At 41.0% G+C, this 15997-nt stretch overlaps 1 protein-coding gene across 3 annotated transcripts in view; it reads left to right on the plus strand.

Annotated features, from left to right (window-relative positions):
* The window catches only part of CTNNA2 (catenin alpha 2), a 462414-nt gene that overhangs the window by 115185 nt on the left and 331232 nt on the right, over positions 1-15997 (plus strand). For all 3 annotated transcript variants that reach the window (XM_048304875.1, XM_048304874.1, XM_048304876.1), the window contains exons 5-6: positions 565-684; positions 2789-3055. In XM_048304875.1, the coding sequence (XP_048160832.1) occupies positions 565-684; positions 2789-3055 (387 nt within the window). The remainder of the gene's footprint in view (positions 1-564; positions 685-2788; positions 3056-15997) is intronic.

Genomic DNA, 15997 nt, shown 5'->3' on the forward strand with positions numbered 1-15997 from the left:
GTGTGGTTTCTTGGGTAGATTCTTTCCTCAGTGTTAAATAACTAAAGAAGGGAAGCTCAGAGCTGAGAAAAAAAGAAATAATACAAATATTTTGGGTTGAAGCTATCATTTGTTTCACAAAGATCCAGTGTTTTGGATTTATCAGGGTAAATTTAAGTCTTAATGGTAAGTTTGAATTTCCTTTTTAAATATTTCTTGTCCAGAATGAATAACTTTCTTTGTTTTCCCATAAAGCCTGTACCACACATTAAGAACATACTCGTGTATTTTGTTTTAAACCCCTCAGACATTAAATATTTCATCTGATGAGTGGGGAAATGATACAGTTACATCTTTGACATTAGTTTTACATGATCCTAAAGCACAGTAAATGGGCAGTAATGCAGAGTGACAGCTGCTCTATTAAAAACCTAATTAAAGTTCATGGGACTTTCATAAAGCCTCTGTACAGTGATGGATGTGAAACCGAAATTGGGTCCATGTAAGAGAGTATTGGGTGGAATAGTCACAGACTTTTCAAAGAGTGGATTAAAATGCTGACAGAGCTGATTTCTTGCATTGTAGGTAGAGGAGGCACTAGAAGCTGTGAAAAATGCAACAAATGAACAAGATTTAGCCAATCGCTTTAAGGAATTTGGGAAGGAAATGGTAAAACTGAACTATGTTGCTGCGAGACGACAACAGGTGAGTACAGGAGTGGCTGGAAAAGTCCATCTGCATTCTAAAGTTCTTGTGTTTTATGTCCAAGTCTGGTTTAAAATGTACAATGAGCTACTAATTGCTGTGTCATGGCCTATAATTTAATCACACTGATTATTTTTGAATGCAGTGAAGTTTTTTGGAAGTGCAGTTTCTTTAAGACTATGTTCCAAGAAGCTTCAATTAATAACAGATTGAAGGGTGAGAAGGGAAGTGACTCAGGAGGTTAAGGATAGTTTTAATTCAATGATTATTCCCATTTAATTCTAACCTATGCAGATTTCAGGTCACTCTGACAGCTGGTAAAGCACAAGCTCTTTGCTAGTTGAGTATAATTCAAGTTCAGGAGGAACAGAAATCTCCTTTGTGCTTAAAATCATTATTAATACTTTTCAGATTTTTTTTTAAAAAATTATTCATTTATCAATTTATTCATTGCTAAGGCAGCTGAAAAAAAGACCAGAAAGTCACGATAACATTTATTCAAGGCCGGTCATTTTACAACTTTGCAATAAAGATAACCTTCCCCTGCACACTGTTCCTTTTAAGACACCGTGGAGTTGTATAAGGTCTCTCCATCTTCAATTATATTTGAATACCACCAGTAATTCAAGGATGTGTCATCTTTGTCCTGCATAGCACACTGGATTTGGAAAGCTGGCTTTCCGTATTCATCCACCTATTTACCTTATTTTCTTAATTGCAATCATGGCAATGTACTTCTGAATAATGATTGTGGGGCATTTTCATGAAAAATAGCATTTTCATAATAGCATTCATGAAATTTCACTGAAATCGAATCATTGAATATATCAAGTTGGAAGAGACCTGTAAGGATCATCAAGCCCATCTCCCTGCTCCTTGCAGGACTATGTAAAAGCAAACCATATGACTAAGACAAATAAATTAAAAATGTAGAATCTAGTCACTGTATGAAAAGAGCTCTTCTGTGCATTCAGACACTTCCCCTGTGGAAATAGAGCTGTAAATATGGGAAAAAGAGAAAAATGTGGAAGTTAATGTTTATATTTGTTGAGTTCTTGTTGAAGATACAAGAATATGGCAAAAAATTCTCTCTGAAGAATGTTACCTGTCAGTTATGTGTGGCTGAAATTAATCAAGGGTAGAACCTTTAAATCCGGAATACCTGGGTCCTTTTCCAGTGTGATAGACTCCATGTGTGAACATAAACATTAACTATTCAGCTCTCCAGACTGGTTTGTTCATAGTTTTAAAATAGAATTAATAATGTTTTGTTATTCCTTATGAATATTGCTAGGGCTGCCTTAATGTTTGTAAGGCTTTCAAGGACAGTGTGATATGCACTATAATTTAAAAAAAAATCCTGGGTTGAATAACAATAATACATAATTCTGATAACATATTGTGCAGTATCTGATTGTTGTTTCCAGGGGAAACAAAAGAAAATATCTGTCATGATATACTAAATATACAAACTCTGAAATCATATGAGGAATATGAAAAAATATGAAGGGAAGCAAAATAGAAATGTTGAGAGGCATATTTAGTAGGTCTTTAAGAACTAAAACCATATGGTGTTAGGTCATAGGTTGGACTTCATGATTTCAAAGGTCTTTTCCAACCTAGTTAATTCTTTGATTCTGTGATTCTATAATATTCATCTATGTAGTGCTTTTATTTTGATTTTTTTTTAAAGGTCTCCCTTATGATAATTTTATAAAGGACATGGGAATAGTAATTAGAAAAATAAGGCACTTGCTGCAACAGGAGCATTGCACTTGCATTGCCTTTATGGAATCAGCACAAGGAATCCAGCTGATGAGGAAGAGGAATTTCGGATGTTTTATATACATTTTTTGTGGGTTTTTGCAAAAGAGAAGTGACTCTTTGGTAAGATATTGTGAGCAGAATGTAACAGCTGTAGTGACACAGAAGGACCAGACCTCCTTGGGCAGGAGGGGAATTCTTTCAGTGATTTATGGTGGATTCTGCCATAGATTCCATCTCTGCCGAGTCACTGCACGGCGTTTATGCCTGGATGCTCAAGGCAATGCATTCTAACACGAAACCTTTCATTTCCAGCTCTAAAAACTGTATTTTCGTTTAGGAACTGAAGGATCCTCACTGCAGGGACGAGATGGCCGCGGCCCGAGGGGCTCTGAAGAAGAACGCCACCATGTTGTACACGGCCTCCCAGGCCTTCCTCCGCCACCCCGATGTTGCAGCCACGAGGGCCAACAGGGACTACGTCTTCAAGCAAGTGCAGGAAGCAATTGCTGGGATCTCCAATGCTGCCCAGGCCACCTCGCCCACCGATGAGAGCAAGGGCCACACTGGCATAGGAGAGCTTGCTGCTGCTTTGAATGAGTTTGATGTGAGTATCAGCAGGGTGTGGAAAATGAGGCGTTTCTCCACACAGTCTACAGAGCTTTTAACTAAATTGTTCTTGTACAGGACTCAAATTCCCCTTTTCATTGACATCCACTTCCTCAAACTGCAGAGGCAAAGGGTAGATAACTGATTTGTGTTGGTTTTAGGGAGGAATAGTTGTTTGCTGCTAATGGGCTGGAATTACAAGGAGTTATTTGTGCTCATATGCAGTGGCTGGGCTAGTGAGAAAAATAAGTTCTTGTTATCCATAGGATCTTTGACAAATCTAGGTACATAGGTCTAGAAAATGCAGAGTCTGATTAATCTGGCAGTTTAATTTTGTGACCAAGATCTGGGGTTGCTTGAATGGTAAAATCTTGTTTGTCCGGCAAGTCAGGAAGACAAGACAAAAAAATGAGGATGGTGATGGAGCTCAGCATCCTGGAAACATTAGCATTCAACTTGAATCATGAATTATGTTAATCAAAGGTATGGAAAAAGCATCTTTCAAACAGAGTTAATAGCAGTCAGTTCAGCTGTGGGCAGAGTGCTTCAGCCTCTATTCCAGCAACAGATACAGTTTCACTTAAGCAGCTTCCTTGACAGCTGATTGTTTAGCTGTTAATTTCATTAGCAGTCCTATCTGATGATTTTTCCCTGCCTCATATGTGAGGATTGTTCTTTAGGCAGTGAAAAAAAAGGTTATGGCTGACATCTCTGAAAATATTTTCGTCTTTTGTTCTGACTTAAGGCAAAGATTTGTTGAAGTTATTATTAGGGAATGGCGTCCTTTTCACTTTGATTAAGGCACAAGGTTGCAATCCAAGCATCTGTCACTTGCAGTCAGGAGCTGCTCGGTCCTGCTGCATGTAGGGCTGCAAGTGGAGGTGTAGTGCAGGTGGCTCATCTCATGGCATGTTGGACTGGGCTTGTCTCCTGCATCTGTTCTTACATCTGTGGTTGTTCCTGTACAGTTACTGTGGGTTAAGGTTTAGGGAATTCCTCACGGTTTTCAGGGTCTTCTCAGCTCACAGGTTCCTGGTTGGTAAGATCCTGGGAATAATATCCCTGTGTGGTCTGACTGTGCTCCAGCTTTTGTGTGGGACTTAGCACGTTATGGACAGCAAAGGTTTGACAAACAGGGACAGAAAACATGTGACTTCTCAGTCCCAAACTGATGATGCTGCTGCTGCCTTCTGGAAAAAAGGCTGTTGTTCAATGCAAAGAGAGTCGCTGTGCTTACTGAAAATAAATGTAGTGAAGACTGTGCGAGACATCTGATATTGTCCCCTGCCTCTATGAGAATATTCATCCTTTTTCTCCTCAGGTAAAGTCTTTTCCACTTTCCGTGATGTTGCAGAAGTCATGCATGTGTGTGGGAGATGTACAGCCATAGTAGCGTGTTCTGTTCATAATTACATGTGGAAAAACACCCTTTTTGGGGAATTTTCTCTTTCTTATTTTAGGAAACGAAATGAAAACTTTCTCCTCTTACAATGATACAGAGATTGAAACAATTATATTATCCGTTTTCTAACTCACTGCTTAGCTGTTGAATGAGATTTATTCACAACTAATTTTGCAACAGAGATGACATTCCCTAAACTCCAGGGAAAGTCAAAATTTATAGCTGTTGATAGTGGGATGATTGTGAATTTACCTTTATGTTTTACAAGCAAGAAAACAAGAAATACTACTAGACTAGTAAAACCATGATATGAGTAAAAAGGTCGTGGAGAAAAAAAAAATTGCTTTTTATGGTGGCAGTGTATTACTTCATCAAGGGAAAGGAAGTCTGTATTTTCTAATGAAAATAATTTTACAGAATATTTATTTTACAGTCTCAGTCATATTGATTGAGATCGGTTTGTATTTGGTATGAAGTGATTATTAAACCCTGCATTATATATGCCAAGATAATTCTTCTGTACTAAAAATAAATTCACAGGTGTTTTTCATAATTTTTAGCACTTCTCAGCCTTCATTATTTCAAATTTTGGAATCAGTGTTCTGTGGCTTAGTGCTTCAGATGACTGCAGTGTAAATAATCTGAATATTTTCTCAATCAAAATATCATCACGTGGAACACAAACAATTATTCTACCCATCTGAAGCACTTCAGGCTTTGTGTTTAACTAGGTCTTAAGATAATTGTCACACTCTATGCATTGGTGTGTTGTATAAAGTCACCTGTGAGTTATTAGCAGCAAAGTTTTGGAGACAGTTGTCATTTATTGCTTCTCAGAGATAATTTATGTAGAAATCAGGAGGGTTCACAATCTGTTCCTTATTAGATTTTTTCCTTTAAAGTCCTATTTGAAGATGATTGATGAAAAAGATACGTGTTTAGTGCCTTGTTGCTTTGTCCTTTAACTTCTGTGTTCCTGCTTTAATCTTGTATGATTTAAAACCAGGTATTCCTAGTTTTATTAGTAATTTCTTATTAAAATTTGGCATATATTTTATGCTCATGAAATATTTCTGAGTTCTTAATGCGAATGGGGGTGCACAGTTTACTTCCTCTGATGATACTTGGCCAAATTTATGGAAGCTGTGTAGATAAATTTTTGAAGAACTTACTGTGAGCTCTGAAAAGACTCCGTTTTCACTGAGGAAATGGTAATTTTGATCTGGTAAGGTTTCATCTGTTCTGGTTATTGAGGGACTGCTGTGTTGGCACATGTTAAATTGTGGGATGGATTTATCTGGTGTCCTCCCCACGGCCCTCATGGTGTACAGCAGAGACAGGACCTGCATGTCAAACTGGAGTGTGGTGGGGAGGTAGATAAAAAGAGAGTGAAATTACTGAGTGAGAAGAAATGCAATGAGAAGGACCAGGAAACCTGTGCTGGGTGAAAACTGGAATGAAGATAGATGGCATCAACACTGGTGTGGGTTTGGCAACTGCAAAGGGGTAAAAATACATGTGGATATAAAAATATATATTTGTATCTGGATATAAAGTAAAGGAATAATTGTGTCCAAAGAAGGGGAATGGAGCTGGGGAAGGGTCTGGAGCACCAGGCGTGGTTGAAGGAGCTGGGAGGGCTCAGCCTGGAGCAAAGGAGGCTCAGGGGGGACCTTGTGGCTCTGCACAAGTCCCTGACAGGAGGGGGCAGCCGGGGGGGTCGGGCTCTGCTCGCAGGGAACAGGGACAGGAGGAGAGGGAACAGCCTCAAGTTGTGCCAGGGGAGGTTTAGAGTGGATATCAGGGAAAGCTCCTTTACCCAAAGGGTGCCCAGCCATGGCACAGCTGCCCACAGCCATGGTGGAGTCCCCACCTGTGGAGGACTTCAAAAGCCATGTGGGTGTGGCACTTGGGGACATGGGTCAGTTGTGGCCTTGGCAGTGCTGGAGTTGGACTCAATCCTAGAAGGCTTTTCCAATCCAAGCCATTTTGTTATTCCATGGTTGTCTCTACCACAGCAAGAGCTGCACACAGATAGCTGGGGAATGTGTTCTCCATGATGGAATAGGGAGGGGGCAGTGACAGGCAAAAATAGTATTTATTGGGCACTTGGGATTTCTGGTGAGTAGGAGGGTGCCTCCTCTCAGAATATGGACTGGGATTACAATTCCTTAGTCCCCAGGAGTGCAGCTGTGTCAGTGGGATGTGCTGACAACACCTCAGAAGTGCTAATCACAGTGGAAATTCAGATTCTAGGGGTTTCAGACTGGGTAACCTACAATGCTTTACATTTTATGCAATTCTAAGTAATTTCTTTTAGATTTGGATATGAAAAATGAGGGTAATCATTCTTGTACAGTGCTGTGAGGGTGGGTGTAATGGCGTTGTAAATATAAAGCTGTTTACTATGCATGCACCATAACTCCATAAAAAGGATTATTCCTGTGTTGAAGCAAGACTTGAATTATCTGCAGTAAAATGAAATAAAATTTATAAATCCTCTGACTTAGAGAGGGGACGAAAAGACATCTAAAGGAAAAAAGGACCAAAACCCTTTTTCTCCATTGATGCCAAAAGCAAATATCTGTTGTTTTCTGTATTGCTCCAGAAAGCACTGATGAGCTGGCTTAGCTGACTTTCTCCCTGACTTTTGTGTTCGTGTGTGCAAATTCTGCCTCTAGCAATGGAATAAAATGATACTTTATTTGTTAAAAGGGATATATAGTGCTTGCTTTTTAATATATGTTAATCCAAACAGGCAAGCCCTATAGCTGATGTTGTTTCATCTGATGTTCTATCATTTTTTGTCTTTTTAATATTGCATTTATTGTTTCTCTGTGTTTTGTCTTTAAAGTTGCAGTCCAGCAATGTTGGTCCTTGTTACATCTTGAACTGCCGGGCCTGTGAATCACCCCTTTACTCTCTGATTTCTGAGTGTGAAAATAATCTGGTTTATAAAGGAATTTAAAGGAATATGAAGGGAAGTGGTCACAGCACCAAACCTGCCAGAGTTCAAGTACCATTTGGACAATGCTCTCAGACAGAGGGTAGGATTCTTGGTGTTGTCCTGGGACGGGCCTGGGTTTGGACTGGTTGATCCTTGTGGGTCCCTTCCAACTCAGGCAACACTCTATGATTTGATATGGTTGAGATTTGAAAGAGGTGGTTAAAATGGATTTTGGTACTTGAGGTATTTATGTATTTGAGATAGGTCCCAGGGTACTGAAATGGTACTATTTTTTGTCATGAGCAGCATTTGAACTGAGAAATTACAGGCAGAGTAACTCAATCTTTAATGAATTTTGGAACAGAACAAGTCAACCATTTGGGAGATGACTACATTTGATGAGAAAGAAAGTGTCTGATGACACTGGTCACTGTCCTCCAGGCTGTTAAATGCAGCTCATCATTAATAAATGGTCTATCATAACATACTTTGTGAAAACATTAATGCTCCTTTAGGAATATTTTGCATGGCTAGAGAATGCAGTGCACCTTAAATGGAGTGAAAAATCTAATAAGTGTGTAATGAGGGGAAAACATTACAGAGAAACTGAAAAGACAAAGTATCGGGGTATAGCAATAGCAAAGACTGCTTTTTTTGGATAATAAAATTAAGAGCTGTCAAAATGTGGCAGAAACGTAGCGGATAGAAGAAATGCTCTATCATTAAATGACTACCTTTAAAATGTTCCTTTTTGGACAAATAACTGCTAGATAATCTGATTTCTGCAGAACATTTATGGAATTGCAATTTGCTTGTAAATGTGTTCTTCGATGAAGTGATTTGTGATGCTGCAGAGAAAAGGACAAAATGTGGGCTTCGAAGTAAGAATTGAAATGTGCTTGTTTCGCTACTGAAATTCATAAGAAACAATTGCAAAAATATTACTGCACATCCCACAGCAATTTGGAACCAGACTTGTTGAGCTCGAGTAGCTCTAGCCCAGGCAAATGGCAATTTCTGTATAATAGCAGTTCTATATTGAATTTAACTAGGAATGCACTGGGGAAAAGTGTGCTGCAAATTCAGATCACCTCATGTATGGATTTGGATGAAATAACTGTAGAATCTCAGAATGGTTTGGGTAGGCAGGGACATTAAAGCTCATCTCATTCCACCCCTTACCATGAGCAGGGACACGTTCCACTAGACCAGGTTGCTCCAAGCCCTGTCCAGCCTGTCGTTCCCCCTTGTCCTGTTAGTCCATCCCTTGTCCAAAGTCCTTCTCCAGCTCTCCTGGAGCCCCATAAGGCACTGGGAGGAGCTCTGAGGTCTCCCTGGAGTCTTCTCTTCTCCAGGTGAACACCTCCAGCTCTCCCAGCCTGGCTCCAGGGCAGAGGTGCTCCAGCCCTCTGATCAACTTTGTGGGTCTCATCTGGACTCATTTCCCCATGTCCACAAATTTCTTACGTTGAGAGCCCCAAAATACAGGTTGGATTTTTTGTCCCTGGTGCAGCTGAAGTGGCTTTTACCCTGCAATGATGTCAAGCCAAACATTTCCTATGTGAAGGCAGCCAGGCTGCACCCCAATGTTTCCAACACTTCAATGCAGTAGTGAGGTGCTCTGTCACTGTCTGCACTCCTCAGATCTCCCCTGAGTAGGGAAATACCAGACTGGTCATGCTTTGCATATTAAGAAAATAATGACCAACAGCAAAATGTTGCATTTTACACTAAATCCCAAAGCTTCACCTGTTTGAAGAGATGTGTTTGAGGATGCTGAACTGATCTTTCAAATGAGGAAGAATCAGAGTAAATTTTTGAGGTCCTGATGATGCTGAGGGGCCAAACAAGCTTTTCTTTTCAGTTGTTGCTGCATTTCCCTGCTCATTGCAACCCCTTCTGTGTATGTATGGGCTTGTTTATATATTACTGTGGAAAGGGTCAGCTCCAGAGTACAAGGGACAGCACTGGAAATGTCAGGATTTTGGTAGCAAGTGCATAGCAAAAATGTGACCTCTGTAAAGAGAAGCGCGCTGGGTAACTGTGGATTAGGATCTCACTGCCTTCATTCCCCTTTAGCAGTGGGAATGGTGCTTCTGAGCTGTATTTGCTGTACAGGAGCACCATCTAGTGGGCTTCTAGATTTATTTTTTTTATATCTATATATTTCTTTAATATCTATATATTTTTTTAATATCTATGTATTTTTCCCCCCGAAATGCTCTTGTATAGTAAATTAGTATTGTGGAAAGATTACCAATTAAAAATACTCTTTGTAGTTTGAACACAGCAGTTTGCTACTTCTTTTGGTGGTAGCAGAAGCCTTTTGCCAACGCACCAACTGCTGCCTGTGCTTCCCTGTCAAATACATTTAACCTGTTTGCAGTAGGCCAGTTTATTTGCAAAGGGATTTTTGTAGTGAACCCTCATCCACACAAATTTGTTAGAGATAGTAAAAACACAGAAAAGAAACACACTTAAAAAAACGAATTATCATTTCTGTAAGTAAATGCGTTTCTGTAGCAGTACAGTTACTGCATTATTATTCAAATTATTACAGGTTTCTTATTTTCTTGTTAAAGTAAGTATGAATATCTTAAGGCTAAATCAAAAACATATTAAATTTTTTTCAGGTTACATATAATAGCTCGGAAAGAGCACTAAGTGAAATGTTCTAATTAGACTACACTTGCTACTATTTTGCCTGTGTTTATTTAGCACCTCTGAGATGCGTCTGTAGCTTAGGTATGTGAGAAGTGAACACCAGCACTATTTCAGGGAAGCAGCATCTCCATTTACATTTGGAGAGCAGTCAGGAGAGGGGGCTGGGAAGGTGGGGGCTGTTGCTTCTGCTCGTGGTTCTGCACTTCTGCCTGAGTGGGATGCTCATGAAGCTGCTGTGGGTGTGTCCAGTCTGGTGTGCCAGAGGGAAAAAGATCAGAGAATCACAGCATGGTTCGGGTTGGAAGGGACCTTAAAGACCATCTCATTCTTGATGAATGGGCAGGGACACCTTCCATTAGCCCAGGCTGCTACAAGCCCTGTTCAGCCTGGCCTTGGGCACTTCCAGGGATGGGGCAGCCACCGACACCCTCAAAGTCAAGAATTTCTTCCCAAGATCCCATTTAACCCTGGCTCTGGCAGTGGGAAACCATTCCATCTGTGCTGTCACTCCATGCCCTTGTCCCAAGTCTCTCTCCAGCTCTCCTGGAGCCCCCTCTGAATTATTTCTCTGTTGTTTCATCACTCTAGAGCAGCTCAGCAAAAGCTGCAGTGTAGCATTGCACTGCCACACTCTTATTCCTTTGAATCCCAGCTGTATGGTGTGTCTGTGTAACACAGCATTGTGGCAGGTAGAAACATTTGATTTATTGCTAAACAGGAGCTCAGCAGCCTTGTTAGCACTGCAGGAGACACGGACAAAGGTACAGAAGCCAAACCTGCGAGCACACAGCATTTGTTTTCGCAGTAGTGCCGGCACTTCTGACAAAGAAATACATCAAACACTCTTTTTTATACAGTCTCGTCTCGGAAAAACTGGGTTCCTCAGTATATCATGTGCTGCCTTCTACACAAAGGCAGTTTTTCCTGCTGCCTTGTGGTTGTGACATTGTTTATCTAAAATACCTATCACACTTTGCAGTGGCATTTACCTTGAAAATTGGATTTTCCTTGTCCTAAGGGCAGTTGTGTATTCACTGGCTGAGGAAGTGTTAAAAGCCCTGTGGATGTAGCGCTCGGTGAACATGGTGGTGGTGGTAGGTTTATGGTTGGACTTGATATCTTAGAGTTTTTTTCCAACCTTAACCATTCTGTGATTCTGTGATTCTAAATCATTAAGAACCATGTTAGGAAATGGTCTCTGGCTTGAAGGTTTTACATGTTAAACAGAATTAAAATGTGTTCAAGAAATAAACAAGCCAGAGGTTCTGAAGAAGCTGCTGAAATTTCCTTAAGACTTTCTATGTAGACAAACCAGGTGATGAGCAGATTTTTCATGAGCAATAAGGCAGTTGCACATAACAATGAAGTAATTTAATTGGAAAATGAAGGCAATGATACAGTAATTCTAGTTCTTTTGGAGTTGTAAAACAATTTAAAATTATTTATTTAATGTTTTGCTTTTGCTTTGCATTATATTTCTAATAAAGACTGTGAGGGTTTTTTTGGTATGGTTGAAAATGAGATTCTAATCCAGATAAATGTCACTAAATTCAAATGATTATGTGCTCTCTGGTTGTACAATACATTTACGTAGGGTATATGGCTATTCTAGTATTTTTAGTTGAAGTATGAATAATTTATGCAATATTTTAAATTTCCGAAGTTGTGTCCTCTCGTTTATTAGCGTTTGAGATAGTTTATTGCCTTCTGAACAAGAGAAAGGTGTTTTTTAGCAGTAATTAGTATGAAGAGGTTTATTTTCAGAAGTCTTTAATATTTATTAAAACATGACAACTTCTCTGTAAACACACCTTGATATAATTTAAGGGAAAAAGAAGAGTTGAAAAGAAAATAGTTAACTTTACAGAGTTCACAGAATTCACAGAATGTCTGGATTGGAAGAGACCTTCAAGATCATCGAGTCCAACCCATGCCCTAGCACCTCAGCTACATCATGGCATCGGGTGCCATATCCAGTCTTTTTTTAAATACATCCAGGGATGGTGATTCCACCACCTCCCCAGGCAATCCATTCCAGCACTTTATCACCCTTTCTGTAAAAAACCTTTTCCTAATATCCAACCTGTATTTCCCTTGAGACTGTGCCCTCTCGTTCTGTCAGTTGCTGCTGGGTGACAGAGGTCAACCCCCACCTGAGTACAACTACCCTTCAGGGAGTTGTAGAGAGCGATAAGGTCACCTCTGAGTCTCCTTTTCTCCAGGCTAAACAACCCCAGCTCCCTCAATCATTCCTCATAGGGCTTGTGTTCCAAGCCCTTCACCAGCCTCGTTGCCCTTCTCTGAACGTGCTCAAGCACCTCAACGTCCTTCCTAAACTGAGGGGCCCAGAACTGGACACGGCACTCGACGTGCGGCCTCACCAGTGCCGAGTACAGGGGAAGAATGACCTCCCTGGTCCTGCTGGCCACACTATTCCTGATACAGGCCAGGATGCCATTGGCCTTCTTGGCCACCAAGGCACACTGCTGGCTCATGTTCAGCTGGCTATCGACCAGTACCCCCAGGTCCCTTTCTGCCTGGACACTGTCCAGCCACACTGTCCCCAGCTTATAACATTGCAGGGGATTATTGTGGCCAAAATGCAGTACCCGGCACTTGGACTTACTTAACTTCATCTTGTTGGACTCTGCCCATCTATCCAACCGATCCAAGTCTCTCTGCAGAGCCCTCCTACCTTCCATCAGATCGACACATGCTCCCAGCTTAGTGTTATCTGCAAATTTACTAATGAAGGACTCTATTCCCTCATCCATGTCATCAATAAAAATATTGAACAGAACGGGCCCCAGGATGGACCCCTGAGGGACACCACTGGTGACTGGTCACCAGCTGGATGCAGCTCCGTTCACCACCACTCTCTGGGCCCGGCCATCCAGCCCGTTCCTAACCCAGCAAAGAATGCTCCTGTCTAAGCCATGTGCTGCCAGCTTTTCCAGGAGTATGCTGTGGGAGACAGTGTCAAAGGCCTTGCTGAAGTCCAATCAAAGGCCTTGCTGAAGTCCAGCTTTATTTGGAGATTTTATCACAAGTTTTAACAGTTTTCAAAAAAATCTTCAATTATATTAATTTTCTTGGATTTTGTTTCAGCAACTGTAGCCAAAAATGATGTATGCTTACAGCAATCCATCTACATTCATAAAGAGGTTTGAAACACTTAATTATAAAGACTGAATTATAGTATCAGTCCTTGATTTATGGCTCTAATGTTAGTTAACTAATTAGAAATGTAAAGTATTCCAGTTCATTTACATGCATCGTTCATTAACTGGCTTTTAAGAAGTGATGGTAAATTGCAACTTCTAAAGAAATTTATTTAGCCAGATTTTCTGTCAGCTATTTCTTTCTTCTTTCCAAGAAGACATTATTTCCTTGTTAATATAAGTGCAAGAGTTTTATAGGTGTCAATAACATAGTCTGAAGTTGAATTTTGGTACCAAGTTTTCTTTGAAGAGGAGTAACACCTTTTGTAAGCAATAATTGTGTCTCTTTGGTAACTCAACATTGGGAGCTGTCATGGAGCTGGTTCTCATTCCCAAAACTCCAAAATCTGTTTTCCTTGTGAGATATTTGAGAAAGAGTTTAAAATAAACATCTAGACTATCATTTATTTATAACCACCCATCAGAAAGTAACTACATCATTATTATTATATTTTTAGCAAAACTGAGGTTCATGGTATTGGGAGGAGAGGCAACTGAACTGACACAAGGTGATTCTGAGAAAATTCTGACTGGATGGTGGGAAGGAAAAAGTCACCCATGATCACCCATGAAGGTGATCAGGCGCTCAAACAGTAGGCAGAGAGGTTTGGAAAATCTCCAAGGACGGAATTCTCATTCTCATCTTCATCTTGACTGGATGAAGCCTTGAGCAATCTGGCTTGATGTTAAAGTTGATTGTGTTTTAAGGAGCGGTTTAAAATATAACCTTCAGGAGTTTGTTCCACCCTAACTTATTCTGGGATCCTGAATTATAATTAACAGATGTCCCAAACAAATATTTAGTAATATTTAGCCCTAGAAATTAATTATAAGTAAAAAGTTTTATGGGATGTGGGTGAAAAAATATTGAGTGCAACTGAGTGACTTCTCTTTTTCATGAGCTAAGTTTTGATTATCATAAGGATTTCTCCTATTTAGAAATAACCCAGAAGTATATTCCATTTTTACAGTTTAAAGTGAGGAAGGCTGGCTTGGGTTGATTATACACCCTCTGTGCTACACAATTTAGTATTGAAAATCTAACTGGTATTTGTATGTAGTCTGTAAAGAAATTCCTGAATTTATTAATGGAATATGACACATCTGCCTGCGAAGACAATCAGTTGGGTTTCAGTGACCAGAAATACCAGAGATACTTGATCTGTAGATTGCTCACCTTCAGGACTTGAAAAGGATGGCAGTATGCACAGAATCCCAGGATGGGTCAGGCTGGAAGGGACCACAGGGGATCATCTGGTCCAACCTCCCTGCTCCAGCAGGGCCATCCCAGAGCACAGGGCACAGGGTTGTGTCCAGATGGCTCTGGAATATCCCCAGTGAGGGTCACTCCACACCACTGAGTGATCTGTTCCACTGTTCACAGTTCTTCCTCATGTCCAGGTGGAACTTCCTGGGATCAGTCCCTGCCCGGTGCTCTGGTGCCGCTGCCGGGCCCCGGAGCAGAGCCTGGGCGCTGCCCTGAGCCCTCCCTGCAGCCAGGGACAGCCAGGGCTGAGGGCCCCTCTCAGCTGGGGCTCCTCTCGAGGCTGAGCAGCCCCGGCTCCCTCAGCTTTTCCTGGGCACGGAGATGCTCCAGGCCCTTCCTCATCTCTGCAGCCTCCGCTGGCCCTGCTCCAGGAGCTGTCTCCCTCCTGTCCTGAGGAACTCAGAGCTGGACACAGGACCCCAGATGTGCCTCACTAGGGCTAAGTAGAAGGGTAGGATCACCTCCCTGACCTGCTGGCAATGCTCTAGTAATCCACTGGCCTTCTTGGCACAAGGACACACTGCTGGACATGGACAGTTGTCCACCAGCACATCCAGGTCCTTCTCCCCAGAGCTGCTCTCCATCAGGTCACCCCCAGTCTGAGTAGGTGTCTGGGGATATTCCTCCCTGGGTGCAGGACCCTGTATTTACGTGTGCAAATACATAAGTAAATGCACATGCGTATTTCCATATTCCAGGTAGGTCCTTGGGTCTCACAGAAGACTTTTGTGCAGGGTCTTCCAGACCATCCAGGAAGAAAAATGTGATTCATGACTCGCTGAGAGGTGTAAGATCTGTTTGAAATTTGCTGTGTGGGTAAAGAACCTTACAGCTATGGCTGCGAGGAAGAGGAGGAAAAGGGAGGCATTTCTGGAAGGATTGGTTAGGAATCTGAAACATGGCAGCTATTTTTTTCAATTTTTTTTCTTCTTGCTAATTCCGTAAGTTTCTTGTATAATTCATTTGGTGCAATTGCAGTCTTACTACTGTCAAGTGAAATACGAGGTTGTGAAAAAGAGTTTATACAGTTGATTTCTGAAAATCCCAAGCATTACCCTTTGGCTCAAAACCCCCATTACATAAATACGCACATGCCTAACTCTTAGAGAAGTCATTTCTAATTTAGGTGCTTGTTAAACTGCTCTGCTTACTGCTATGAAACACAGACCCCAGAAGATACATGTGAGACATTATTTCACATTCTGGCTAATGCAGCAGTTTTTTCTGCCAAGTCAGCAGTTCCTGGACCTGGAACAATACATAATCTGGTTAAAGTTCTTTTATTTGTCCTTTTATTAAATAAGGGATTTTCATAAATTCCTTGTATTTATTGCTATTTAACTGCTGAGGATTCAGTGGAGTTACAGATTTCTCAGGGTTTGATCCTTTCTCCATTAGTGATGAGACTTATGGGGTCTGTTTGTGAACTAGAAGTTTTA

Source organism: Corvus hawaiiensis, chromosome 5 (genome assembly GCF_020740725.1).
Source record: "Corvus hawaiiensis isolate bCorHaw1 chromosome 5, bCorHaw1.pri.cur, whole genome shotgun sequence".
NCBI classification, from domain to species: Eukaryota; Metazoa; Chordata; class Aves; order Passeriformes; family Corvidae; genus Corvus; species Corvus hawaiiensis.